Here is a 25,388-nt window from a genome sequence, read left to right on the forward strand (position 1 = left end):
ACCACAGAGGGCTCTGGACCCCACGCTAAAGGTTTTAGCAGGTGGCATCATGACTTTTCGGCAGGGGCAACAAAAGGTCGGCCCTGCATTTTGGCTCGCTGAGTGGAGGAAGGAGGTCAGACACAGGGGACCCATTAGGAAGGGGAGACGGAAGGAGTCCAGGCAAGAGATGGAAGGACCTCCGCTCGGGCAGCCCTCGTCCCGGCAGAGGAAGGACAAGTCCGCCTCCCTGCAAAGACGGCATCCGGAGTGCCCGTGTCCGGCTGCGGGAGGACACCTGGACCCCAGGGCTGCTCCCCGCCAGCTGATTCCACAGCTGTGCCTGCCGTGTGTCGGGGGCCTGGGCTGGGGGTCCGGGCCGGGGGTGCTGGGGGGTGCTCTTCCCCAGCCACAGAGAGGGTGCCAAACGGTACTCAACTCGGCTCAGCAGGTCGGGGCAGAGCCCTCGCAAAGAGCAAACAGACAAAATTACATGCCCCTGGGCAAGGAGTGGAAGGCTGGCTCGGAGCCAACCCAGCTCCGAAACCGGCTTCTCTGCAGCCGCATTAACTGGCCCACCCTTGGATCTGGAGCCCCAGTTCCGAGCCTGTGCCTCCCAGCCAAGTATTAGCAGGACAGATCACGGTCATTTGTGGTGTAAAGCCCCCAAACGAGGACCTCCCGGGCAAACACGGGCAGGGAGAGCCCAACAGAGACGCAGACGATACCCACGAGGGGACCGAGGCCTACCGCGTGCGTCTCCTTCGCGTCCATGGGCCCAGGCTACTGCAGGCATGCCCAGAGGACGGCGGTCACCCCCAAAAGGAAGGCTCCTCCGAAACATGTGCGAACCCCAGGGACTCTGCTGTAGTCACGGCATCTGGGGAGAAAAGAAGAGGTTCCGTGAGGCCAGGTGGCCAGAATGGGCAGCTACTGTGAAACACAGCAGTGTCACCCAAACAGCCGAGCAGCACGTGGAGAAGATGGTGCCACCGACTGCGAGGCTCCCACCTGTCCTGGCAGCGGTCGGCTCTACAATTTCCACTCTCTGAAGCCGGGAGGGAGGGGGGTACAGAGAGGATGCCGGAGGGCGGCACGCTTTTCCTCTTTAAACCCTAAAAGAAGCAGCAGCGGGAAGACCCTTGGCTCCTCGGCTCTTTATTTAGTTATTTATTTTAATTTTATTTGTAGCTGCCCCTGCAGCATACAGAAGTTCCCGGGCCAGGGATCGAACCTGGGGACCACACCAGATCCTTAACCCGTGAGGCCACAGGGAACTCCCATCAGCTCCTTCAGTGAAGGTTGGGGAGTTCCCGCCATAGCACAATGGGAACAGCAGCATCTTGGGAGCGCTGCGTCGCAGGTTCGATCCCCAGCCCGGCACGGTGGGTTAAGGCTCCGGTATTGCCGCCAACTGCAGTTTCGGTGGCAACCATGGCTCGAATCTGATCCCTGGCTCGGGAACGCCATATGCCGTGGGGCATTCAAAAAAAAAAAAAAAACCTGAAGGTCAGGGTGAAGGTAAACTGCAATCCAGACACCACTTGAATGACGAGGCAAATGGAGGAGAGAGCCGCAGAGATGACAAAAGGAGAGACGCGCTCACTCCCCTGCCGCCAGGGGCACAGCACCCATCTACTGCCACTGGCTGGGAACACACCACACACCCCGCCAGGTACGTGCCCACTGACGGCGGGCCTCTCGTGTGGATTCCCGACCGGGCAGCGCTCCACGGACACCGGGAGAGCGTCCACACGGATGGGGGATCTGATCTGACAACAACCTGGAAAACCAAGATCAGCTTTACCTGCCCACCCACCCCCTCCCCACACAACCCCTGACTCTCACCCATCCGTGCCTGGCAGCCACCAATGTTACTGCTTTCAGACCAGGGCGTGTTTGGGTAAAGAGCGCCACTGAGTAATCTGGTTTGGTGCCAGACGAGTGATTTAGTGCGAAAGCACTAACCTGCTGACGGGGGCAGTTCTTTTCGGGGCCTGCAGCAAAGCCTTGTTAAGAGGAGCTGGTCAGGAGCCCAGGAGAACTGATCCATAAAAGAACGGTCTAGAAACAGTCAAAAAAAAAAAAAAAAAAAAAGCTGTGTCCAGAGGACCCAAAGGCGGGAGGCCCAGGCTCTGCAGGCACTAAACCCGACCCACAATCCCAACGGTTCCTCGCAAGGCGGCACCAGGGCCGACGTCACAGGCCGAGGTGCCAAGTCCCTCTCTCCCTCTGCTTTTCCAGCCAAAGCTCCCAAGGCTGAGCGAGCCCCAAAGGGCCAGAGACAGACGGGGCACGGGGAGCAGCCTCGCGAGGCAGAGACGTGTGGTCTTTGGCAGCCGAGCGAAAGGGGAACCTGCGAGGCCAATGCACTTCTCCTGCTCCGGCCGCTCGGACTCAGGCACCCAGGCCCTGTCGACGCGCACAGCTCAGGGTCCCCATGACACCCCAGCCTGGCAGGAGCTGGAGGAGGGAGTCGCCACACAGGGAAGGGCACCAGGGGCCAGATGGGGATTAAGCTTAACTCCTCCTGCCAACACTGCGAGAGTGAGCTGACTCTGCGGCCAGCTGGAACCACAGCAGCCCAGAAAGGGCAGCCAGGAGCATGACATTTTTCTAAGAGTCTCTGTTTTCCCATCACTCCATACATGGGCTTCTGGGGGAGCGCTGTCCTTAACCGTCGGAGCCGAAACCAGCAGCTGTACCCTTAAAGGGCCAGGTCTACTCCCCGCTCACTGTGAAAAAAACCAGAGGCCTCAAAGCCAAACGCTCCTGGGTTCAAATCCTGGCTCCATCATGTAACAGGTGCCAAATGACCTTAACAGATCATTTGTCTCCCTGAGCCTCAGTGTCCTTGTTCATTGAACACAAGCAATTTCACAGATAAGCAACAGGAATTATGTAAAATATTATATGCACATAGTAGGTCTTAATAAACAGTTGTCATTACTATCATCGCCTAAGTAAGAAATGTGAATGAAAGAGCCACCTAGATCAAGAATGAGAATTCAGTGGAGTTCCCGTCGTGGCTCAGTGTTTAACGAATCCGACTAGGAACCATGAGGTTACAGGTTCGATCCCTGGCCTTGCCCATCGGGTTAAGGATCCGGTGTGGCCATAAGCTGTGGTGTAGGTCAAAGATGCAGCTCAGATCTGGTGTTGCTGTGGCTCTGGTGTAGGCCGGTGGCTACAGCTCCGATTCGACCCCTAGCCCAGGAACCTCCATATGCCTCAGGAGTGGCCCAAGCAATGGCAAAAAGACAAAAAAAATTAAAAATTAAAAAAAAAAAAAAAAGGCATAGGAGTTCCTGTCGTGGCGCAGTGGTTAATGAATCCGACTAGGAACCATGAAGTTGCGGGTTCAGTCCCTGCCCTTGCTCAGTGGGTTAACGATCCGGCGTTGCCATGAGCTGTGGTGTAGGTTGCAGACGCGGCTCGGATCCCGCGTTGCTGTGGCTCTGGCGGCGGCCGGTGGCTACAGCTCCGATTTGACCCTTAGCCTGGGAACCTCCATATGCCACGGGTGCGGCCCAAAGAAGTAGCAAAAAGACAAATAAATAAATAAATAAATAAAAGGCATAAAGATTGTAAAGAGATGAATAAAACTGTGTTTCTACAAGACTAGATCATAGCGTAGAAAGTCCTACGGAATCTACAAATAAGATAATAGAACAAATAAGGGTGAAGGTTGCATGATACAAAGTCAAAATACAAAATACATAAACAAAATTCTCTATGCTATAATGAAATACAGGAAAATAAAAATGTATAAATATCACTTACAGTACCAAAAAAAAGAAAGAAATAGAGATGGCTTAAACAAAAATACACATAAGAAATGTCTACTGCACAGAAAAATTAAAGAAGACCTAAATAAGTAGAGAGCTATGGAGTTCTCACTGTGGCTCAGCGGTAAGGAACCCGACTAGTATCCATGAGGACCCTGTTCGATCCCTAGCCTCATTCAGTGGGTTAAGGATCCAGTTGTTGCTGTGAGCTGTGGTGTAGATCGCAGATGAGGCTCGGATCCCATGTAGCTGTGGCTGTGGTGTAGGCCAGCAGCTGCAGCTCCAATTCGACCCCTAGCCCGGGAACTTCCAAATGCCGTAGGTGCGGCCCTGAAAAGCAATAAATAAATAAAGAACCACATAGGACTGGGCATCAGGGGCCGCTAGGCAGAGGCCCTTGAAACAAAGACACCCTGACACCCTGAGGAGTCGCTGAAGGTGTCTGAGTAGCTCCCAGGATTTTAAGAGGGTAGAGAATGGATCAGAGGGGAAGGGGAAAGAAAGTATAGACAGAAGAGTTGGAGGAAGATGACAATAATCCCGGTTTGCCATGAGGAGTCTCTAGACAAGCTGGCACGGAGAAGGAAGAGGCGGATGCTCCCTGCTGCCAAGCTCACAGCCAGCATCGTGGAGGACCGTCGCGGCTCAGCGAGTTAAGGATATCTGGCGTTGTCACTGCTGTGGCTCAGGTCATTGGCATGGTGTGGGTTCAGTCACCAGTCTGGGAACTTTCATAGGCTGGGGACGCAGCCCAAAAAAAGGTGGGGGGGGCGTTGAAGTGGGTGCCCAAGGCTCAGGGTGAGGCGAGCGGAGGAGCGGGCTGTCCGTATCTCTTCCAACACGACCTTCATCAGCTGTGCTGCCACTTTAGGCAAGCCCAACACGCTGAAAAGGCAAGTCGGTGGACTTCTATTCCGCTGAAGAGCTGCGCCCAAAGGGTACTAATTGATGCAGGGATGTGCGGGGGAGGGAGGTTCTTAATCACGAGTCTCAGGGTTCTAGCCTTGGTGGCATCCTAGTCAATATTTTTATCAATGACTTGGTGCGGAAACAGATGGGATGCTAAGCAAATTCTTGGCTAGTATAAACCTGGGAAGGAGATCAAAGCCAAGCTCCGAGAAGATCTCAACAGGCAGCAATGACGGGCCAAGTGTAAGAGAGTCCATATGAACTCCCGTCTTTAGGTTCAAAAACTACTGTATACAACTACTATAAATCACTTAGTTAAACGCAGTTTCACTGTAAATGACAGGGCCGCCCAGAGTTCATTCATATGCAGGCTGCATTACCAGACAGGCCAGGTCCCCCCAAAAGCAAGGGATAAACGTAAGTCTGATTTGGGCACATTCGAGAGCACACCTGAAATATTGTGTTCGTTTGCACGTCACACATGGGGTTTAGGATCCAGAGTTGTCACTGCAATGGCTTGGGTCACAGCTATGGCGCAGGTTCGATTCCTGTTCCTGGCCTGGGAACTTCCACATGTCATGGGTGCAGCCAAAAAATAAAAAAAGGACACTGACAACAGTGGAAGGCCAGCAACCAAGTTGGAGAAACTAGGATATGAGAAACAGTGATAGGCAAAGACGCTTAGCCAATACACCCAACTCACATCAGGTTAGAGCAGGGCTGGAAGGGCATGTGAAGGCTGCTAGGGGAAATCAGGGCCAGGCTTACTCTGGGAGGCTCCAAAAACGAGGACTAGATTAGGGGGAAGAAGCTATAGGAGGCAGACTGGGACTTTATATAAGCAATGCCTTTTACCTAATTAGAACTGTATTGAAACAGTAGAAGCTACCCTGAGAGGCAATGAGCTCCCCATCACTGGAGGGATCCAAGCAGAGGTGGGAAACTATGGAGATAATTAATATATCAGGTAGCAAATAAGAAAGAGATGACTTCTTTTTTTTTTTTTTTTTTTTTTTTTTTTTTTGCCACTTCTAGGGCCGCTCCTGCAGCATGTTCCCAGGCTAGGGGTCTAATCGGAGCCGTAGCTGCCGGCCTACGCCAGAGCCACAGCCACATAGGATCCGAGCCGAATCTGCAACCCACACCACAGCTCACGGCAACACTGGATCTTTAACCCTCTGAGCAAGGGCAGGGATCGAACCTGCAACCTCATGGTTCCTAGTCAGATTCGTTAACCACTGAGCCACGACGGGAACTCCAGAAATGACTTCTTATGATCTCTTCTGAGAGACTATGAAATCAAGAAATCCAGGAGTTCCTGTCATGGCACAGCAGAAAAGAATCTGACTAGGAACCATGAGGTTGCGGGTTTAATCCCTGGCCAAGCTCAGTGGATTAAGAATCCGGTGTTGCCATGAGCTGTGGTGTAGGTTGCAGACGCAGCTCAGATCTGGCATTGCTGTGGCTCTGGCATAGGCCAGCAGCTATAGCTCCGATTAGACCCCTAGCCTGGCAACCTCCATAGGCCACAGGTGCGGCCCTAAAAATGCAAAAAAAAAAAAAAGGAAATCCAGTAGTATTGACATATGAAAAAATGCTCAGATCCACTCATAAGATGCACGCAAAGTTAGACGACCCCAAGGAAACAAAACTGAAATACTTTCGCCACTCAACCTCAAGGTTTATAAAGCTCCAGTAATGAATGCAGTGTGGTACTGGCCTGGTAACAGAGTCTAGAAATAGATCCAGACATATATGGTCAATTGATTTTTGAAAAAGGTACAAAGGCAATTCAGCAGAGAAAAGAGGGTCTTTTCAATTGTGCTGGAACAACTGACCATTCAGATGCAAAAAAGAAAAACCCTCCTAAATATAGCTTACAGCATATACAAGATTGAATTAAAAATGGTTCATCAAAGACCCAAATGGAAACGTACAACTATGAAGTTTCTAGAAGAAAAAACAGGAAAAAATCTTTGTAACTTTAGGTTGGATTTCTTCAATACCAAAAGCATAACCGACAAAAGAAGATATTAATAAACTGGAATTGAGTAGCTGAGAATAGGAGTGGGAGGCAGAATTTGCACTGTACATACTTTGGCGCCTTTTCATCTTCAAACCGTGTGAATGTTCATGACGTATCTTTAAAAAATCAGCAACCTCTGACCTCTGGGTATATACCCACGAAAACGGAAAACAGGGACCCAAACACATATTTACACACTCACGTTCACAGCAACATTGTTCACAATAGCAAAGGTGGAAGCATCTCAAGTGTCCATCAGACAGATGAATGGATAAACAAAATGCGGTATGTACATACCATGGAATATTACTCAGCCTTAAAAAGGAAGAACATTCTGACATGCTACAATTTTTTACTTTATTTTTAGGGCCCCACTTGCAGCATATGGAGGTTCCCAGACTAGGGGTCAACTGAATCGGAGCTGTAGCTCTCGGCCTACACCACAACCACAGCAACACCAAGATCCGAGCCGAGTCTGCAACCTATACCACAGCTCACAGCAACGCTGGATCCTTAACCCACTGAGCGAGGCCAGGGATGGAACCTGCAATCTCATGGTTCCTAGTCGGATTCGTTTCCACTGCGCCACAACAGGAACTCCTTAAATACATCTTTGAGCTAGGGAATTTGCGCACGCTGCTGGCACAGCCAAAAATTAAAAAATAAAAATAAATACATCTTTGAGCCTCTCTCCAGCATCTACCTCTTACCAAGTATTTCCCAATAATTTTCAGTTCACCTCCCTACGAACGAAAACTGTTATCATGAATCTCTTGCTCAAGAAGATCTTGGAATCAAGAAAATGGGGTTCATATAATTATACTATTTCTGGTCTCCCAAAGGCCACACTGTGAGCCCTAAAGGGGCTCACTCCCCCATCTCTTTAGGCTTTTGGAACAGGCATCACGCTGCGTCTAAATCTGGCCCTTAGCCTACGTGCCATGCCACGTGATCCTGTTTACTGGGTTCGGCAGCCACAGGCAAAGCCTATTATTACACAAGCCCCTGGTCACCAAACCACACATTCCGGCTGGCCAGTCCGTTCAGAAGAAAAACAGTCCTGATGCAGCCGTGGCTTAGCCCTTAGTTCACCTGTGCCCTGGAAACACATCCGGGCCGCTCAGACATCAGAGTTCAAACAGTCTCTTTAAAGGAGCCTGCCTTGTCCGTACAGAAAGATGCTCTCATGAAAACAGCACCGACACCATGGCCAGATAAAACACATCAGCACACGCTGACCTGCAGGAGAAGGGCCAACCACGACCGGGAACCTTCTCGCTTAGCACCAGGAACACGTCTGGGAAAGGCTATTCTCATCACTCACCCTTGACAGGGGTGAGGCTCAGGCAAGCCTCAGGTGTGGGTCAGGTTTGCAAGGGCACTCCTCCCCTCCCTGGAGAAATTGTTTTCCAAGCCCAACAGGAGGGAAGGAAGAGCGAGCTTCACAGCTCAGGAGTTCTGCAGGAGTTAAGCTTTGCAAAAGGCTGACTCTCACACACTGGGAACTAGCACTCCCTGCAACTCCTCCAAACCGAACTGTGAAGGCCCTTCTGTCTGCTCCCGTCTCACTGCCCAGCCCTGGCTCCCCGGTCTGATCTTCTGATGTCACCGCAAACAAGGAGAGGGGGCGGGGGTGGGGGTTCCAGGGCAGTGAACTCTCAGTGACTTGGCGGCTGATTAGCAAGGGGAGGGCTGGTACTCCGCCCCCCTGGTCGCCACTCTTCTCCAGGACCTCTGCCAGTTCCCGTATTTGTCACTCTGACAAAAACCAGTGAGCAAGGAAGTTACAGCGAACATGGCCGCTGAAATAAGCCTTGCGGAGTAAATTTGCGGATTCTGTGTGAACATCCATCCTCTATTATACACTTAATGATCATCTCCATTTTGTTGTCTGCTGGCGTTTATAGTGATTTTTAATTTTTTTTTTTTTTTTTTTGCGTTTTAGGGCCACACCCGCGGCATATGGAGGTTCCCAGGCTGGGGGTCCAACAGGAGCTACAGCTGCCGGCCTACACCACAGCCACAGCCACAGCAACGAGGGATCCAAGCCTCGACCTACACCACAGCTCACGGCAGCACCAGATCCCCAACCCAGTGACTGAGGCCAGGTGTCAAACCCGAATCCTCATGGATCCTAGTCGGGACAGTTAACCACTGAGCCACGAACGGAACTCCTAATTTTTTTTAACGGCCACACCCTCAAGCATATGGAAGTTCCCAGACTGAATCAGAGCCACAGAGGCGGCAACCACGGAGCTTTTTAACCCACTGCACCCGGCAGGGGATCGAACCTGTGCCTCTGGAGTGACCTGAGATTCCTAACCTGCTGTGCCACAGCAGGAAGTCTTGAATTTTTTTTATCCATAGATGACTTTTATTTGACTTTTTTTTTTTTGGTCTTTTTCTAGGGCCACACCTGCGACATATGGAGGTTCCAAGGATAGGGGTCTGATCAGAGCTGTAGTCACTGGCCTATGCCACAGCCACAGCAACTTGGGATCCGAGCCACGTGTGCGACCTACACCACAGTTCACCGCAACACCGGACCCCTAACCAACAGAGCTAGTCAGATTCATTAACCACTGAGCCACGATGGAAACTCCTATTTGACTCTTTAGATAATGAGCCTTACCTATGCAGCATATGGAGGTTCCCAGGCTAGGGGTCCAGTCAGAGCTGTAGCAACTCAGGATCCTAGCCGCATCTGCGACCCACACCGCAGCTCATGGCAACGCCAGGATGCTTAACCCACTGATCAGGGCCAGGGATCAAACGTGATCCTCAGAGTTCCCATCGTGGCACAGCGGAAACGAATTCGACTAGGAACCATGAAGTTTCGGTTCGATCCCTGGCCTCGATCAGTGGGTTAAGGAGCCGGCGTTGCTGTGAGCTGTGGTGTGGGTGAAAGACACAGCTTGGATCCCAAGTTGCTGTGGCTGTGGTGTAGGCCGGTAGCTGTAGCTCCGATTCAACCCCTAGCCTGGGAACCTGCATATGCTACAGTTGTGGCCCTGAAAAAGAAAAAAAAAAAAAAAATCCAACTGCAGCAGCTTGGGTCACTGCTGAGGTGCAGGTTCCATCCCCAGCCCAGTGCAGTGGGTTAAGGATTGGGCGTTGCTGCAGCTGTGGCTCAGATTCAACCCCTGGCCCAGGAACTCCCATATGTGGTGGAGGGGGCCTAAAAGAAAGAAAAGAACCTGGAGCTCCCGTTGTGGCTCAGTGGCTAATGAACCCAACCAGTATCCATGAGGACTTGGGTTCAAACCCTGGCCTTGCTCAATGGATTAAGGATCCGGTGTTGCCGTGAACTGTGGTGTAGGTCACAGATGCAGCTCAGATCCCACGTTGCTGTGGCTGTGGCACAGGCTGGTGGCTACAGCTTTGATTCAACCCGTAGCCCCGTAGCCTGGGAACCTCCATATGCCATGGATGTGACCCTAAAAAGACCAAAAAAAAAAAGAGGAGGAAAGAAGAAAAGCTAATAAGGAAATTCCCTGGTGGTCTAGTGTTTAGGATTCAGTGCTTTCACCACTGCGGACAGGGTTTAATCTCTGGCCTGGGAACTGAGATCCCACATCAAGCCCCTGCACACCCCAGCCAAAACAAACAAACAAACAAACACAAAAACAGAAACAGAAACAAACCTAGTTAAGTGCCAGACCATATACACCACCTCATTTTTTTGGGGGGGGGAGCTTTTTAGGGTCGCACCCGTGGCATATGGAGGTTCACAGGCTAGGGGTCAATTGGAGCTGCAGCTGCCGGCCTATACCACAGCCACAAAAACGTAGGATCTGAGCTGCGTCTGCGACCTACACCATAGCTCATGGCAACGCTGGATCCTTAACCTATTGAGCAAGGGATCAAACCCGCAACCTCATGGTTCCTAGTTGGATTCATTTCCTGTACCACCTCATTTTAACGCTCACAGCCACCCTGTAAGAAGCTGAGAGAAGTCAGGGAACTTGATTGTCTTAAATTCCACCAAGGAAACAACCAGCTCTGGCGGATAAAGAACTCAAGAATTCTGAACTTCAGAATTCCAGTCCTGGCCCCTGGTGGCCCTGGCCCTTTGTAACTCTCCCAACAGTTATTAGGTTCCACATCTGTAACAGAGAAAATGTTAAAATTCCCTCCCGATGCCCATCTTCTAAGACTATGCAGGGTCAACTGAACTGTCACCGCCGCTGAAACGAGTGTCTTGGATAAAGCATGAGAAAATGATCATCGTCCCCCCGGCACAAAAATCACAGGAAAACAGATTCAAGGCAGAGCTCCCTCTTACTTTTCCCCAAGAGCCACACACGAAAAAGAGGGTGGGATGTAGCAACACGTGACCAAACCCATGCCCGCGCCAAAGCAGCCCGTGGTCACACACCAATGAAAGAGCAGGGTTTCCCTCGCTGCTGGCATTGGCAGGGACTCGTACCACCGCTCGCGAGGGATTCTAAGAACAGGACTTCAGCGGTGAGCAGCAGAGGAACAGAGCACCGCACAGAGATCAGTTTATGGGGTGGCAAACAATATTCCCCTGGTTGCTTCGAATGAGTCTTTAAACATTCTGGAAAGGCGGAAGAGGGCGTAAAAAAAGGCAGGGCACGCTCCAAACTGCTGAGGGTTGAAAAGCCCCTCCGGCTCCATCCACCTGGACACAGGGGACACGATCAGCACAAGGGCCGGCAGAGGAGAGCGCGCGCAGGGGGAACAACCGTCGGAACTAGGGCCAGGATGGGGACTCCCGGAGATCTATAAATACACTGGACACCAGCGTCGGAAGCCCTCTGGGCCAGGGCCCAGCCACAGCAATCCTGGGGCAGGGAGTCTTTGTTGGCGGGAGGCTTCGATGTCTGACGCAGGACCCCCAAGGGGCCAAGCCAGGGCCGAGGGTAGGTGTGAGTATCTGGGGAAAGGAAATGGCCAAGAGTTGGAGGCAACGGCCTCCACCTCAGGGATCCCCTGAGGCCATTCCCTGGGTGCAGACCCCAGACTCCCCTCCGCTAAGCCAAGAATCCGGAAGCTGCGGAAGCCAAGCCCCACGCCCCTTTGCTCTCCGTGCTTCAGGGCCACGGGTCTTCACGTACTTACCAGGGCCCGGGGTGTCCTTCTTCGCCTGCGTCCTCTCCCCTCCCTGCCCCCTCCTCACTTCACATCCCCTCCTCCAAGGACTGCAGCCATGCCCGTTACTGGCAACTCCTAGGGGTCGGCTTTCCTTCTCAGACAACAGAGACGCCGGTCGCAAGCTAAAGTCCTGGATCCTGATTGGTCTAAATCAGAGACGGGCGGGGAGTTCTGGCTTCTTATTGGTTAGGAGGAGTGCTCGGCTGTAGCTGCATCCGCCCCTCTGGGAGCCGGGCGGAATTAAGTGCCAAGAGATGCCGGCGTGAGAGCGCGCTACCACTATCCATCCTTGTGCGTTGCGCTCGGCTGTCTTCTGATCCGGAGATTCTAACCAGAGGCGAAGGCGCGACTTTCCTCTCGATTAGTTTTCCCTCGGAGTTATCCTAAAAACGTCGACAAGACCTCCTGCCCCCCGCCTTTCTTTCTTTTTAAAATAGGCCCTTTGCAGAGCTCCTGTGTCTCCTACTTTTAAGCTCCCTCCTCGTTGCTGGGTACAAATCCTTAGAGACACCTTGCTCAGAGACCTTGGAGGGAGTCCCTCAGGGACCAATACTGCTTCCAAACCAAAGCTGGAGAATCTAAGACAGTACTGCAGTTTTCTCCTCAGCTCGGCCGAACTCCAAAGGGAAAACAAGTTAAAAATTTTTTTCTAGATAATTAGAGAAATCGCCTGAGAGACCTCTCTTGGGAAAACAAAGCAACGCTGTGTCAGTATTTACTTCTGTTTTCCCAGAGATCTAAGTCTGGAGAGTTGGGGTTTTTGTTTTTTGTCTTTTAGTCTGTTTATAAAATTGGAAGAAGGTCATGGCTGGCCCTGGGAAGCAAAAGCCCCTTCCCCCTTTTAGTAATGAGTTTATGTAATTATAATCTCTCTTTCTTCTCAGCTGGACAAGAAGTTGCCATGTCGGGTACCTAATCTTCTGTTTGAACTGTTTACCAGTTGTCTAAGACTGGTAGAATCACGTCACTTTCCTGCATACAGAAATTTGCAGTTTATCTTAGCCAAGAGAAAAATTCACATCGCTCTACCTGAAATGCAAAGTCCCTCATAGGTTGCCCCAGACATGCATTTCTCAGCTTAACTCCCCACAACCCAAACTACACAGATTTACCATCACTTCGTAAATACCTCTGGGACCCTCCCACCATTGCTCCTTTGCCCAAGAGGCTCCCTGTGCTTTGAAGGCTCTTTCTTACCGATAAAGCCAATGTTCAAATACACGCCCATGCTAAAGGCCTACCTCAAACAGGACCTCCCCTAAAGCCTTCCCTGACTTTGAGTCACTGAAATTCTCCCTACAGCACTGTACTTTTTTGTGTGTCTCCATTGCTGACTTTACAAAGTAAATATGCTTTCCACAGGACTGTTTCTGTAAGCGTTTAAACTCCTAAAGGCAACGGGCTTATCCTGGCAGACCCCACAGCTCCTTGCTTGGAGCCTGGTACCCCGTAAATGTTTGCTGAACTGAACTAGTCAATTTCCTGTACCTTATGTCTTTTCACATCATCCCAAAAGGTTTATATGACTGCGTTCGGAAGGTTATTATTATTATTATTATTGTCTTTTTAGGGCTGCACTCACGGCACATGGAGGTTCCCAGGCTGTGGGTTGAATCGGAGTAGTAGCTGCTGGCCTGCACCACAACCACAGCAACGCTGGATCCAAGCTGCGTCTGTGACCTGCACCACAACTCACAGCAATGCCAGATCCTTAACCCACTGAGTAAGGCCAGGGATTGAACCTGTGTCCTCATGGATACTAGTCAGGTTCGTTAACCATTGAGCCACGGTGGGAACGCCTGCATTTGGAAGGTTGGCAGATGTAATGTAATCATCCTGCCCTGCTCCACTTTCTACCCATCTGGTCTCCTCTGGCCATACTTGTTTCTTTTTTTTTTTTTCCCCAGTGATTCCTGTGGCATATGGAAGTCCCCAGGCCAGGGGTTGAACCCGAACCACAGCAGCAACCCAAGCTGTTGCGGAGATAATGGGAGGTCCTTAACCCACTGCGCCACAAGGAAACTCCCATCCTTGTTTCTTTTTCCTTTTTTTTTTTTTTTTTGGCCACGCCTGTGGCATGGGAAAGGTCCCAGGACAGGCATTGAATCCGCGCCACAGCAACGACCTGAGCCACAGCAATAACACCGGATCCCTAACCCATTGACCCACCAGGGAACTCCTGGCCATACTTGTTTCTCTGTTTCATTGGGTTTTATGAATATTACCCAACAAATTTAAACTAAGTGCCTACCAGTTTCAGGGGTTGTGTCCTTCTCCTACTAACCATCCCCTCTGTCAGTGCCCCCACCCAGCCAAAAGTAAAACTTCGCCTAAGAAGCCCTGGATCCAGAACATACCCATACACCCACTCTAAACTCACCCTGGCTGGACTTTTTGTGGCTCTGAGGTCCCTACGTCTGTGTCTTGTTAGTTGTCTAGCAACCCCAGGCAGCTGCATAATCCTTCTTCTGGAGCTTTCCCTGTCTCTCTGCCAAAATGACCTTGATGAGAAAACCAGGGCCTTCCAGGGGGGATGTCCCAGCCACTTCATCTATTTCCCTTTCAACATTCCTCCAAGGGAGAGCTACTTCCTTTCCCCATCCGTATGCTCGTCCTTTCCCTGACCCCAGCCTATTTCCTGTCTCTAGGCTCAGCTTATGCTCTTCGCTGTGCCTGAAATGCCCTTTTGCTTTCGTTCTAACGCCCCATCATCCATGAAGTTCAGGTTGGCTTGTCCCTGCTCTGTTTTCTCATAATTCCCTGTAGATGACTCCATCATCTCCACACGGACCACACTGTTTGACGTCTTGGACAGGAAAATATATTAATAATGCATTCGTACCCCAGCGCTCTCTCTCTCTCTCCCCACTGCCTGATAACGACGGATTCTGTCCGTGCCTGTTAGGTTGCCAGATCATTGCACAGTTATCAGAATAATAGGGGAAAGGTAGGGCAGAGAAGGGCGAGCCTTGAGTGGTTTGGTTTACTCTGGGCGGGAGGCAGAGTGATGGGTGGATGAGAGCAGATGGATTTGAAAAGAGGGCAGGAGCAAAGGAAGAGAGAAGAGCTGGAACAGTGTGAATTAGGGAAGAGTCGGAGGAAGGTTGGAGAGAGGAAAGAGAAGCTTTAGGGCAGAGTGAGAAAGGCCTTAGGTGAGTAGGTGGAATACCTTTCCCCTATCAGTCAGATACTGTACAATGACCTGGGAATCTAACAGGTAAAGACAGAATCCCCCTTAGCAGACAGGAGGAGGGAAAGGATTTTAAGGTTTCTTGTAAATCATTTTTGTAATTCCCCCTTAGACACTTTTTTCAAGAGACTGCAGTAAGATTGGAAGTGGCTTTGCAATTATTTTTGTGGGTTTTTTTGGCAATTATTTTTGGATGCCAATTATCATTTATTACTATATAATTCTCTCCAGAGACTGGACATAGCCACCACTAGGCTTTATGTTGTTGATGACATTGTCTATGTGTCCTTTCTCTTCCTGTGAGTCCCCTGTGTCCAAGGACTATGTCATTTTCATCTTGTGTCACTGTTTTGTCTTTTTGGCCGCACCCAAGTCATGCAGAAGTTCCTCGGAGCCAGGGATCGATCCCATGCCACAGCAGTAACCCAAGCCACAGTAGTGACAACGCTTCACTGCTAGGTCACCAGGGAACTCCCTGTCACTGTTGATTAACAAAGTACCAGGCACACAGTAGGTGTCTAATACATGTTTGTTGAGTAAATGAGTTGGTGCTCAATTATCCTCTTTCTCTAGCATCTTTAGTTGCTTCCTGGACATCGGGTCCTTTCCCCTAACCATATACACGTACATAGTTCTCATCTCCCCTTAGAACAAAAGAAGGAGGGGGACAGACAGTGGAGGGGAAGGAAGAAAGAGAGGAAGGAGGAGGAAGAGGAGAGCCGCCAGGAAGCTCCCTCTCGGATTATGATGCTGTGTCTCTCTTAGACTAGCCAGTGTGGTAACACCTTAGCTATTACAGTCAACAGAGAATCACTGCTTCATTTGTTTTGGGATCCTGGGGAATATTTAAGAGACATAGCTGAGAAATTCTACAGCAGCTAACTTTAAATAACCATGTTTCAACTGTTGTTAAATCAGCCTGGAATAAGCCCCTTCAAGACCGACCAATGACGTCATGCTGTGTTGGTCTACCTGCCAACGGGTCAGCACGTGTTTACTGAGCCCCTGCCTGTGCCAGGCCTGGAGCTGGTTGCTGGGCATGCCAGTGGCGAGCAAAATAGTGAGAATCCCTGCCTTCGCATCGCTAATATTCTAGTGGAGGGACAAGATCTTAAACAAGTAAATATGTCATCGCAAGTGTGCAGGGAGTTGCCTCTGTGGCTCAGTGGTTAACGAACCCGACTGGGACGCATGAAGATGTGGGTTCGATCCCTGGCCTTGCTCAGCGGGTTAAGGATCTGGTGTTGCTGTGGCTGTGGTGTAGGCCGGCAGCTGTAGCTCCGATTCAAAACCTATGCTGGGAGCCTCCATATGCTGCAGGTGTGGCCCTAAAAACCAAGACCAAAAAGCAAAAAACAAGTGTGCAAAGTGCTGCAAAAGAGCATCTCTAGTGGGATCTTGGAGATCACATCTTGGGGAAGCCGATGGAGGTGGGAGGTAGAATGTGCAAAGACCCTGAGAAAGGAGGGTATGAGACTGAAGAGCTGTAGGGGTCCCTGCAGGAAAGGGGACGGGGAAGTGGTGAGAGGCCAAGCTGGAGAAGTCAGGCAGCGGCTCCTGCATGGTCTTCAGCTCCACATGAATGAGCTTTGAGCTTTATTCTAAGGGCATTGAAAAGCTATTGGAGGATTTTAAGGGAGAGAGGGCCACGGTCTGATTGGCATTTATAAAAATACTCAGTTGGCTGCTGAGTAGAAAATGGATCAGAAGGAAGCAAGAGCAGATGTGCGAGGCCCAGAGAGGAGGCTTGGCAGTAATCTGAGCGACTTAGCCTCTGGGCTAAGGTGACAGCAGCCTGGGTGTCAAGCAGTGGACGAGTTCAGGAGATCCTTGGAGTTCCCTGTGGGGCAGCAGGTTCAGGATCCAACGTTGTCACTGCTGTGCCTCGGGCCGCTGCTGTGGTGAGGTTTTGAACCCCGGCCCAGAAATTTCCACATGCCGGTCTAGTCAAAAACAAAGGGGGGGGGGGGCACACATGCACGAGAGAGGAATCTCTAGCAGGTGCACTAAGCAAGACTTAGGGGTCGAATGGACTTAAGGTCTGGAGAGAAAGAGCGGAGGATGCTTCCTAGGTTTCTACACCCTGGACCTCACAGGGTGTCAGTGCTGATACAGCATCTTTGTTCAGCTCCAGGTGCCTGGAAAAGGCTAATTTAGAGCAAAGTACTAACATCATCCAGAAAACATTCCTGGTTGTGCCTTCACTTTATCTAGATGGAGATAAGAGAGGTGAGTCAGAAAGCACAAGTAATTCGGCAGGACTCATTCAGGGTTTTGAACAAAGCGCGACACCTGCATCGCATCTACGCATCTATGTAGAAACAGGCTCCTCCCCCTCGCGCTGGAGCATCTTCCTCTTGCGTCATCCTTTCCGCCTCATCAGTTGTCATTAGATGACGGATGACATGGTGATCGTTTAAGATCCCTGGACAGAAATTCTTCTAACGCGGCAAAACTAAATCTCACCCTCAGAACAGAATCCCTTAGAAACCACAGTTTCAGGATCCACATTCTGCAAATGGCTAAGTATTAACTGTTGTTGTAGCCGAAGTTTCAGCCTGACCTACAGGCACTTCCAGGCTCTTTGAAACAATGGACTAAATGATCAAAGGACACGAGCAGTTTACACGACAAGAAATCAAGCATTGGGAATTGCTATTTTGGAGGAAATGTTCAATCTCACCAATAAGCAAAGAACGTTAAATTAAAACAAACGGAGATGGAGTTCCCATTGTGGTGCAGTGGAAACAAATCCAACTGGTATTCATGAGGACACGGGTTCAATCCCTGGCCTCACCCATTGGGTGTGGGTTGCAGACATGGCTTGGATCTGGTATTGCTGTGACTGTGGCATAAGCCGGTAGCTGCAGCTCCGATCTGACCCCTAGCCTGGGAACTTCCATAGGCCACAGGTGCGACCCTAAAAAAGAAGAAGAAAAAAAAGACAGAGGAGTTCCCAACTAGTGGCTCAGTGGTTAACGAACCCAACTAGTATCCCTGAGGATTCGGGTTTGATCCCTGACCTCGCTCAGTGGGTGAAGGATCCGGTATTGGTATGAGCTGTGGTGTAGGTCAGATCCCAGATGCAGCTCAGATCCCACCTTGCTGTGGTTGTGGCGTAGACAACAGGGTTCAACAGCTACAGCTCTGATTCGACCCTTAGCCCGGAACCTCCGTATGCCGTCGAGGCCTAAAAAAGACCAAAAAAAAAAAAAAAAAAAAAAGACAAATAGTTGAGTTCTAGAGATGGTATCACGAGAGAGGGATGGACGTCAACAACGCTGTGTCACGTGCTTCACGTTGCTAAGAGACTAGATCTCAAATGTTCTCAACGTAAAAAGAGATGATAATTACGCGACGTGGTAGAGATATTAGCTAATGCTACTAACCGTGCTATCACCACTGCAATATATAAATGTGTTCAATCCACATGTTATACCCTTTAAACTTACACAATGCCATATGTCAAGTATATATATATATATATATATATTTTTTTTTTTTAAAGTGGGAGGATTCCCTGGTGGCTCAGTGGGTTAAGAATCCAGCGTTGTCACTGCTGTGGCATGGGTTCGATCACTGGCCCAGGAACTTCTTCGTGCCATGGGCAAGGCCAAAGAAGAAAGAAAGGAAGAAATTTAGGGAGTTCCCATTGCGGCTCTGTGGGTTAAGAACCCGACATAGTCTCAGTGAGGATGCAGGTTCTACTCCTGGCCTCGCTCAGTCGGTTAAGGATCTAGCAGTGCCACAAGCTGTGACATGGATGGTGGATGTGGCTCAGATCTGCTGCTGCCCTGACTGTGGCGTGGGCCTGCAGCGGCAGCTCTGATCGAACCCCTAGCCCAAAAAGTTCCATATGCGACAGGTGCGGCCATAAAAAGACAAAAAGAAAAAACTTAGCATATAAGCTATTGGGTGGGTTGTCCATACAGGGTCATGGTAGAACCTGGAGCAGAGTATGAGATGTGGGGTCACAGACCATTGCCAGACAGCAGGTACCTCAAAAGAGGGAGTTTTCCTAAGGCAGGAAGCAGGATGGTCTGGAAGGACCGACAAAAAGCAAGGAAAACTGGGCTGCTGCCCCCCAGCCCCCAGGGACTCCCTCCCCTCAAGAGCGGCAGGAGAAGTGGGCTCTTCGTGGCAAAGCCGCTCCCCAGGTGTGGGGGGGGCGTAGCAAGAGTGTGCCCCGAAGATGCTCGGGCTCTGGGCGATTTTCCTCACAAAGAAACAAGGGCCTCAGATAACTCAGGAGGAAAGTTTGGAGGCAGACGGTGGAGGAAACGGGGCAGAGGCTGTGAGAGGAGGTGATGACGGGGCCTGGGCCATTGATTCTTTTTCTTTTTCTTTTTTTTTTTCTTGTCTTCTTCTAAGGCCGCACCTGAGACATGTGGAGGTTCCCAGGCTAGGAGTCGAATTGGAGCTATAGCTGCTGGCCCACGCCACAGCCACAGCAACGCAGGATCCCAGCTGAGTCTGCCACCTACACCACAGTTCACAGCAACTCAGGATCCCTAACCCACTGAGCAAGGCCAGGGTTCGAACCTGCAACCTCATGGTTCCTAGTCAGATTCATTAACCACTGAACCACAATGGGAACTCCTGGGCCATTGATTCTTGAATGGGAAACTTCTGTTCCTTCCTCAGCTGGCAAGAGCCTTTTTTTTTTTTTTTTAAGGCCAAAACCACAGCATATGGAAGTTCCCAGGCTAGGGGTGGAATCGAAGCTGCAACTGCTCACCTACATGCTACAGCCACAGCATTGCGGGATCCAAGCCTCACTTGCAACCTACACCACACCTCACAGCAACACCGGATCCGTGACCCACTGAGCGAGGCTAGGGATCGAACCTGCAACCTCACGGATACTAGTCGGGTTCATTACTGCTGAGCCACAGTGGGAACTCCTGGCAAGAGCCTTTGCCTCTAAGTTGAGTGATATTTTTTTTTTTTTTTTTTTTTTTTTTTTTTTTTTTTTTTTTGTCTTTTGTCTTTTTTGTCTGTTGTTGTTGTTGTTGCTATTGTTGCTATTTCTTGGGCCGCTCCCGCGGCATATGGAGGTTCCCAGGCTAGGGGTTGAATCGGAGCTGCAGCCACCAGCCTACGCCAGAGCCACAGCAACGCGGGATCCGAGCCGCGTCTGCAACCTACACCACAGCTCACGGCAACGCCGGATCGCCAACCCACTTAGCAAGGGCAGGGACCGAACCCGCAACCTCATGGTTCCCAGTCGGATTCGTTAACCACTGCGCCACGATGGGAACTCCTGAGTGATATTTTTAGAAGAAGCTGCTCCTTTAAAATCTACAGCGAGGCCCTCTTGAGTCCTTCGATTCACTCGAGAAGCCCTGTGGGGGATCTTTGTTGTAAATACCCAGAATGAGGCAATTCTGACACTTGTTTGTTCATCTAAAGAGCAGTCCTGAAACAAGGGCACAACTTTACTACACAAGCATCTGGCTGCATTCCTTTGCGAAACTTAAATCTCCGGATGACAGCGAATGTTCACAGCAAGAACATTCGTAATAGCCCCAAATAGGAAACAACTCAAATGCCCATCACAGAAGAATGAATCAACAATGGTGGTAAATCTCAGAGAACACCTCAGGGCTCAGTGGTAAACAAACCCAGCCAGTATCCACGAGGACGCAGGTTCAATCCCTGGCCTTGCTCAGTGGGTTCAGGATCAGCATTGCCGTGAACAGTGGAGTAAGTCGCAGATGTGGCTCGGATCCCGAGTTCCTGTGGCTGTGGTGTAGGCTGGCAGCTGCAGCTCTGATACGAACCCTATCGTGGGAGCTTCTGTATGCCACAGGTGTGGCCCTAAAAAGACAAAAATAAATAAATACATAAACAATGGTGGTAAATCTGGAGTTCCTGCTGGGACACATTGGGTAAAGAATCCGGCATTATCTCTGTATCAGCACGGGTTTGATCCCCCACTGGGTGCACTGGGTGAAGAATCCAGCATTGCTGCAGCCCTGGTGCAGCTTGGATTCTACTGACCGAGGGAACTTGCATATGCCGAGATGCCAGCAGAGTCAGGGTTGGGGGGCAGAAAGCCCCCCATGGTGGTATAGCCATACAAGGGAATACCTTGCAGCAATAAAACAAAACCACCGAGGAGTTCCCATTGTGGCTTAACGGAAAAGAACCTGACGAAGATCTGAGGTCGCAGGTTCCGTCCCTGGCCACACTCAGGGGATTAAGGATCTGGTGTTGCCATGAGCTGTGGTGTAGGTCGCAGATGTGGCTCAGATCCGGTGTTGCTGTGGCTGTGGCGTAGGCTGGTGGCTACAGCTCCGATTAGACCCCTAGCCTGGGAACCTCCATATGCTGTGGGTGCGACCCTAAAAAGACAAAAACAAAAAACCAAAAAAAAGCCCACTGATACACATCACAGTATGAATGGCTCTCACGGACATCAGACTGAAAGGAAGAAGCCAGACATCCATCTCACATCGTGTGATTCTTTTATATGAGCCTCTAGGACGGGGGTGGGGGTGTGAGTGGGGACAGACTTAAAGGAGCTCGAGGGAAATTGGGGGGGCGATGAAGTAAATGTTCTGTATCTTGATTAGAGTGAGAATTACATAGGTTTTATCTATTTATAACCCTCCCCCCAATTAAAACAAAAAATAGGAAGTTCTTGTGTGTCTCACCAGGTTAGGGATCTGGCGTTGTCACTGCAGGGGCTTGGGTTGCTGCTATGGTGTCAGTTTGATCCCTGGCCTGGGAACTTTCACATGCCCTGGGTGCAGCCAAAAAAAGAAAAGTTCATTAAACCGTACACTTAAAATCTAGATATTTTAGGAGTTCCCACCACAGTGCAGAGGATTAAGAATCAGACTGCTGGGGCACGGGTCTCTGTGGAGATGCGGGTTCTATCCCTGACCCGGCACAGTGGATTAAAGGATCCAGCATTGCCACAGCTGTGGCGCAGGTAGAAGCTGTGGCTTGGACTCAGTCTCTGGCTTGGGAATTTCCATATGCTGTGGCTGCAAGCCTAAAATTAAAAAAATAAAAATAAGAGTTCCCGTCATGGCACAGTGGAAACCAATCCAAATAGGAACCATGAGGTTGCAGGTTCGATCCCTGGCCTTACTCAGTGGGTTAAGGATCCAGTGTTGCTGTGAGCTAGGGTGTAGGTTGCAAATGTGGCTTGGATCCTGTGTTGCTGTGGCTGTGGAGTAGGTCTGCAGCTACAGCTCCAATGAGACCCCTAGTCTGGGAACCTCCATATGCCATGGGTGCAGCCCTAAAAATACAAAAAACTAAACTAAACTAAAATTTAAAAAATGTATGTTTTAGTATATTTAAACTATTCTTCAATAAGAATATATAAGAAATATAGGGGAGTTCCTGCTGTGGCTCAGTGGGTTAAGAATCCGACTTGTATCCGCAATGATTCAGGTTCAGTCCCTGGCCTCGCTCAGTGGGTTAAGGATATGGCATTGCTGCAAGCTGCTGCGTAGGTTACAAATGTGGCTCAGATCCCATGTTCCTGTGGCTGTGATGTAGGCCTGCAGTTCCTGGGCTGCAGCTCTGATTGACCCCTAGCCTAGGAACTTCCGTGTGCCAAGGGTGTGGCCCTAAAAAAGAAAAAAAACAACAACAACTCCTTTTAAGGGAAGATGAGACCCCAAAGTCCTAGGTCTGCAAGCCCCAAAGCTAAAAGATAAAGAGCCCAGGGGCTCTGCATGGAAAAATGAATCAAAAAAAATTGGAGGTGGGAGTTCCCTGGTGGCTCAGTGGGTTAAGGACCTGGCATTGTCACTGCTGTGGCTCGGGCCACGGCTGTGGCATAGATTCAATCTCTAGTGGAGAAATTCCGCATGCTACAAGTATGGCCAAAAAACAAAAAGAAAAAAAAAAGAAAAAATTCTATTGAAATTGAAGTATAGCAATAGAAAAAAAAAAAGAAAAAATGTAAAGTTGCTTGTGTTTCTACAATGTAAATCCCTGCATCTCCCCTTTCGTTCAATAGAGATATCTACATATGTAGGTGCCTCTGCGAGTGGTGGGTTTAGTGAAAGTTAAGAGGTAGGGATATGAACAACAGGAACTACTGCAGTGGGATTGTGGGAGAATCCCTGAGGTACACCAGTTCTGCTGGGAAGCAGAAGAGATCATGAGAACAAAAGATCCTGTAGATAATTCTTTTTTAAAAAAATGTTTTCTAAAGAGTAAAGAGTCGATTTTATTGGGCTCAGCCTAGGAATCCATGGGTCTTGAGGACTTCTGCGAATTTGTCAATTTTCTTCTCAATGTCCTTTTCGGCCGTAGCCTCTTCTTGCAGTAATGGATCTTGGCGTTCTCCTTCCTCTTCTCCAGGGTGGTGGTTACTGCCTGGTACTTCCAGGCAACCTCATGAGCCAGGTAGGCAAACTTCCCTGTAGGCTTCAGGTGCACCATCTTGAGGGCGGCAGGACCCACGATCCCCTTTTTCTTGTCATAGGGCGGCAGGGCCCCCTAAAACACCATCCGAGGGTTCCGGGGTGGCCTGGCCAGGCTGGGTCTTGTGGGGCAGCAAGCCCTGCGCCACCCACCAGCGGATGTGGCTTGGGGCTCAGAAGTGGTTGGAGCCGCGGGATGGGTTGGTGCGCATCCGCTTGCGGAGGAAGACTAGGTACTTCCGTTTGTTTCTGTAGAAATTGCCAGAAGTGTTGATGCCCTCATAGCACACAACCACCCCCTTCTGGCCCAGAAGCACCTGCTCGGCAACCATGGCCTCCAGGTAGCCCAGGAGGTGGCCTTGGCCGTGGAGCAGAAGCACCTGCTGCCCCTCCCCCATCTTTGGCACCTGCCTGGGAAGTGAGAATTCTTTTAAATGGAGTTCAAGTTCAAGTCATCCAGATGGAAGAGAACCAAAGAAGCCCTGTGCTGATATCTGAACTACATTTACATGTTTGTCACGGGGTCCTTTAACCTGTAGATATGCTGATGGGAGAGGCAGCCCGCTTCCTCCCAGGGGCTGGAGAACCTTGGCTTATCTACAGAGGGGGCTTTATTAGTCAGACAGGATGGAAAGCATTAAAGAAACAGTAAAACATCCTGCAGAGGCGTGCTCTTTGTCCGTGAGCAGTCAGGACGATATAGGATAAGAGACATGCTTCCTGGAACATAAACAGCTAATTCTTGGCCCTCTCCTCTCTCTTAAGAATATTTTTTTTCTGCTGGCTTCTGGGTCGCTCTGACTCACCTCCTGCCTCCTCCTTATTAGCTCCACCTCTCATCAGCCCCTGGATGTTGCCTTGGGGAGGGCTCTCTTCTCTGCTAGAATCTCTCCTCTCTCTCCAGGTGGCCAAACTGAGTCTTATGGTCCTAAATACCTTGTGTAGGCTGGTGACTCACACACATTGATCCGTCTTAATCTCTCCTCTTAATCCCAGATTCACTTACTCACTTTTTGTCTATTTTCTTTTTTTCTTTTCTTTTTTTCAGCCGTACCTCCAGCATATGGAAGTTCCCAGGCTAGGGGTTGAATCAGAGCTGCAGCTGCAGGCCTACACCCATCACAGCCACACCATATCAGAGCTGCATCTATGACCTACGCTGCAGCTTGTGGCAACGCCGGATCCTTAATCCACTGAGAAAGGCCAGGGATGGAACCCGCATCCTCACAGACACTATGTCGGGTTCTTAACCCACTGAGCCACAACGGGAACTCCTCACGTACTCAGTTTTTACTTGACACCTCCTCTTGGAGGTCGAACGGGCATCTCAGTGTAACACAACCAAAGTCAAGTTCATAGCCTCTTCCTGTAACAGCTTCCTTGTTCCAGTTCCTTTTTTGCAGTAAGGGGCCCTGGCAAATACCCAGCTACTCCAGCCTGAACCTGTTATCTTTGATTCCTTCCCTTTCCATATTCAATTATCAGTGAGTTCTGTGGGCTCTAGCTCCAATCTACAACCCGAATCTTTCTACTTCTCTCATTTCCAACGCGACTACCCTGGTCCAGGCCGCTAGCAACACCTGCTGTACTATTGCAGCAGCTCCTCGTTAGGCCCCTGCTTCTTCTCTGGCTCCCCCCCACCCCCGCCAATCCAGCCTTTGCATAGTTACCAGGGGGCTCTTGCATGGCTTCCCATCATCATACGTAGACGAAAATCTCAGGTCCCTACTATGATGTATTAGTTATCTATTGCTGTGTAACAAATTGCCCCCAAATTTGGTATTTTAAAAACAATAAGCATCTTTTATCTCCGATGGCTTCTATGGGTTGGGAATCTTGGAGCAGCTTGACTGCATGATTCTGACTCTGGGGTTTCTCAGGAGGTTGCCCTCAAGATGCTGGCCAGTCATCTGAAGGCTTGACTAGGGCTGCAAGACCCAAAGGGTCTGGCTCATGTGTCTGGTAAGTTAATGCTGGTTGTTGGC

General features: G+C 50.1%; 1 protein-coding gene and 1 pseudogene across 32 annotated transcripts in view; both read right to left on the reverse strand.

Moving 5' to 3' along the window:
• TMEM94 (transmembrane protein 94) overlaps nucleotides 1-14,310 on the reverse strand; it is a 37,584-nt gene extending 23,274 nt beyond the window's left edge. For 14 of the 32 annotated variants that reach the window (XR_014820659.1, XR_014820655.1, XR_014820651.1 and 11 more), the window contains exons 1-2: nucleotides 11,788-11,887; nucleotides 730-859 (exon numbers count right to left, since the gene is read on the reverse strand). Coding sequence is in view for 14 of the 32 variants with exons in the window: in XM_084983473.1 (XP_084839599.1) it covers nucleotides 730-753 (24 nt within the window). In the remaining 18 variants the exon portion in view is untranslated. Of the gene's footprint in view, nucleotides 1-729; nucleotides 860-1,827; nucleotides 1,906-1,947; nucleotides 2,044-2,335; nucleotides 2,440-11,787; nucleotides 11,888-14,200 lie in introns of those variants that run through there. The other 18 variants (XR_014820658.1, XR_014820654.1, XR_014820650.1 and 15 more) reach the window with 5 other exon arrangements.
• An 8,906-nt stretch (nucleotides 14,311-23,216) lies between these two features.
• Nucleotides 23,217-23,801, reverse strand: LOC100626478 (large ribosomal subunit protein uL13 pseudogene; annotated as a pseudogene).
• Between the last annotated feature and the right edge of the window lie 1,587 nt (nucleotides 23,802-25,388).

This window comes from Sus scrofa, chromosome 12, assembly GCF_054392235.1.
Source record: "Sus scrofa isolate SSC_HxYL_T2T_F1_AM1 chromosome 12, Sscrofa_HxYL_maternal_Yorkshire_Landrace_v2.0, whole genome shotgun sequence".
Lineage (NCBI taxonomy): Eukaryota > Metazoa > Chordata > Mammalia > Artiodactyla > Suidae > Sus > Sus scrofa.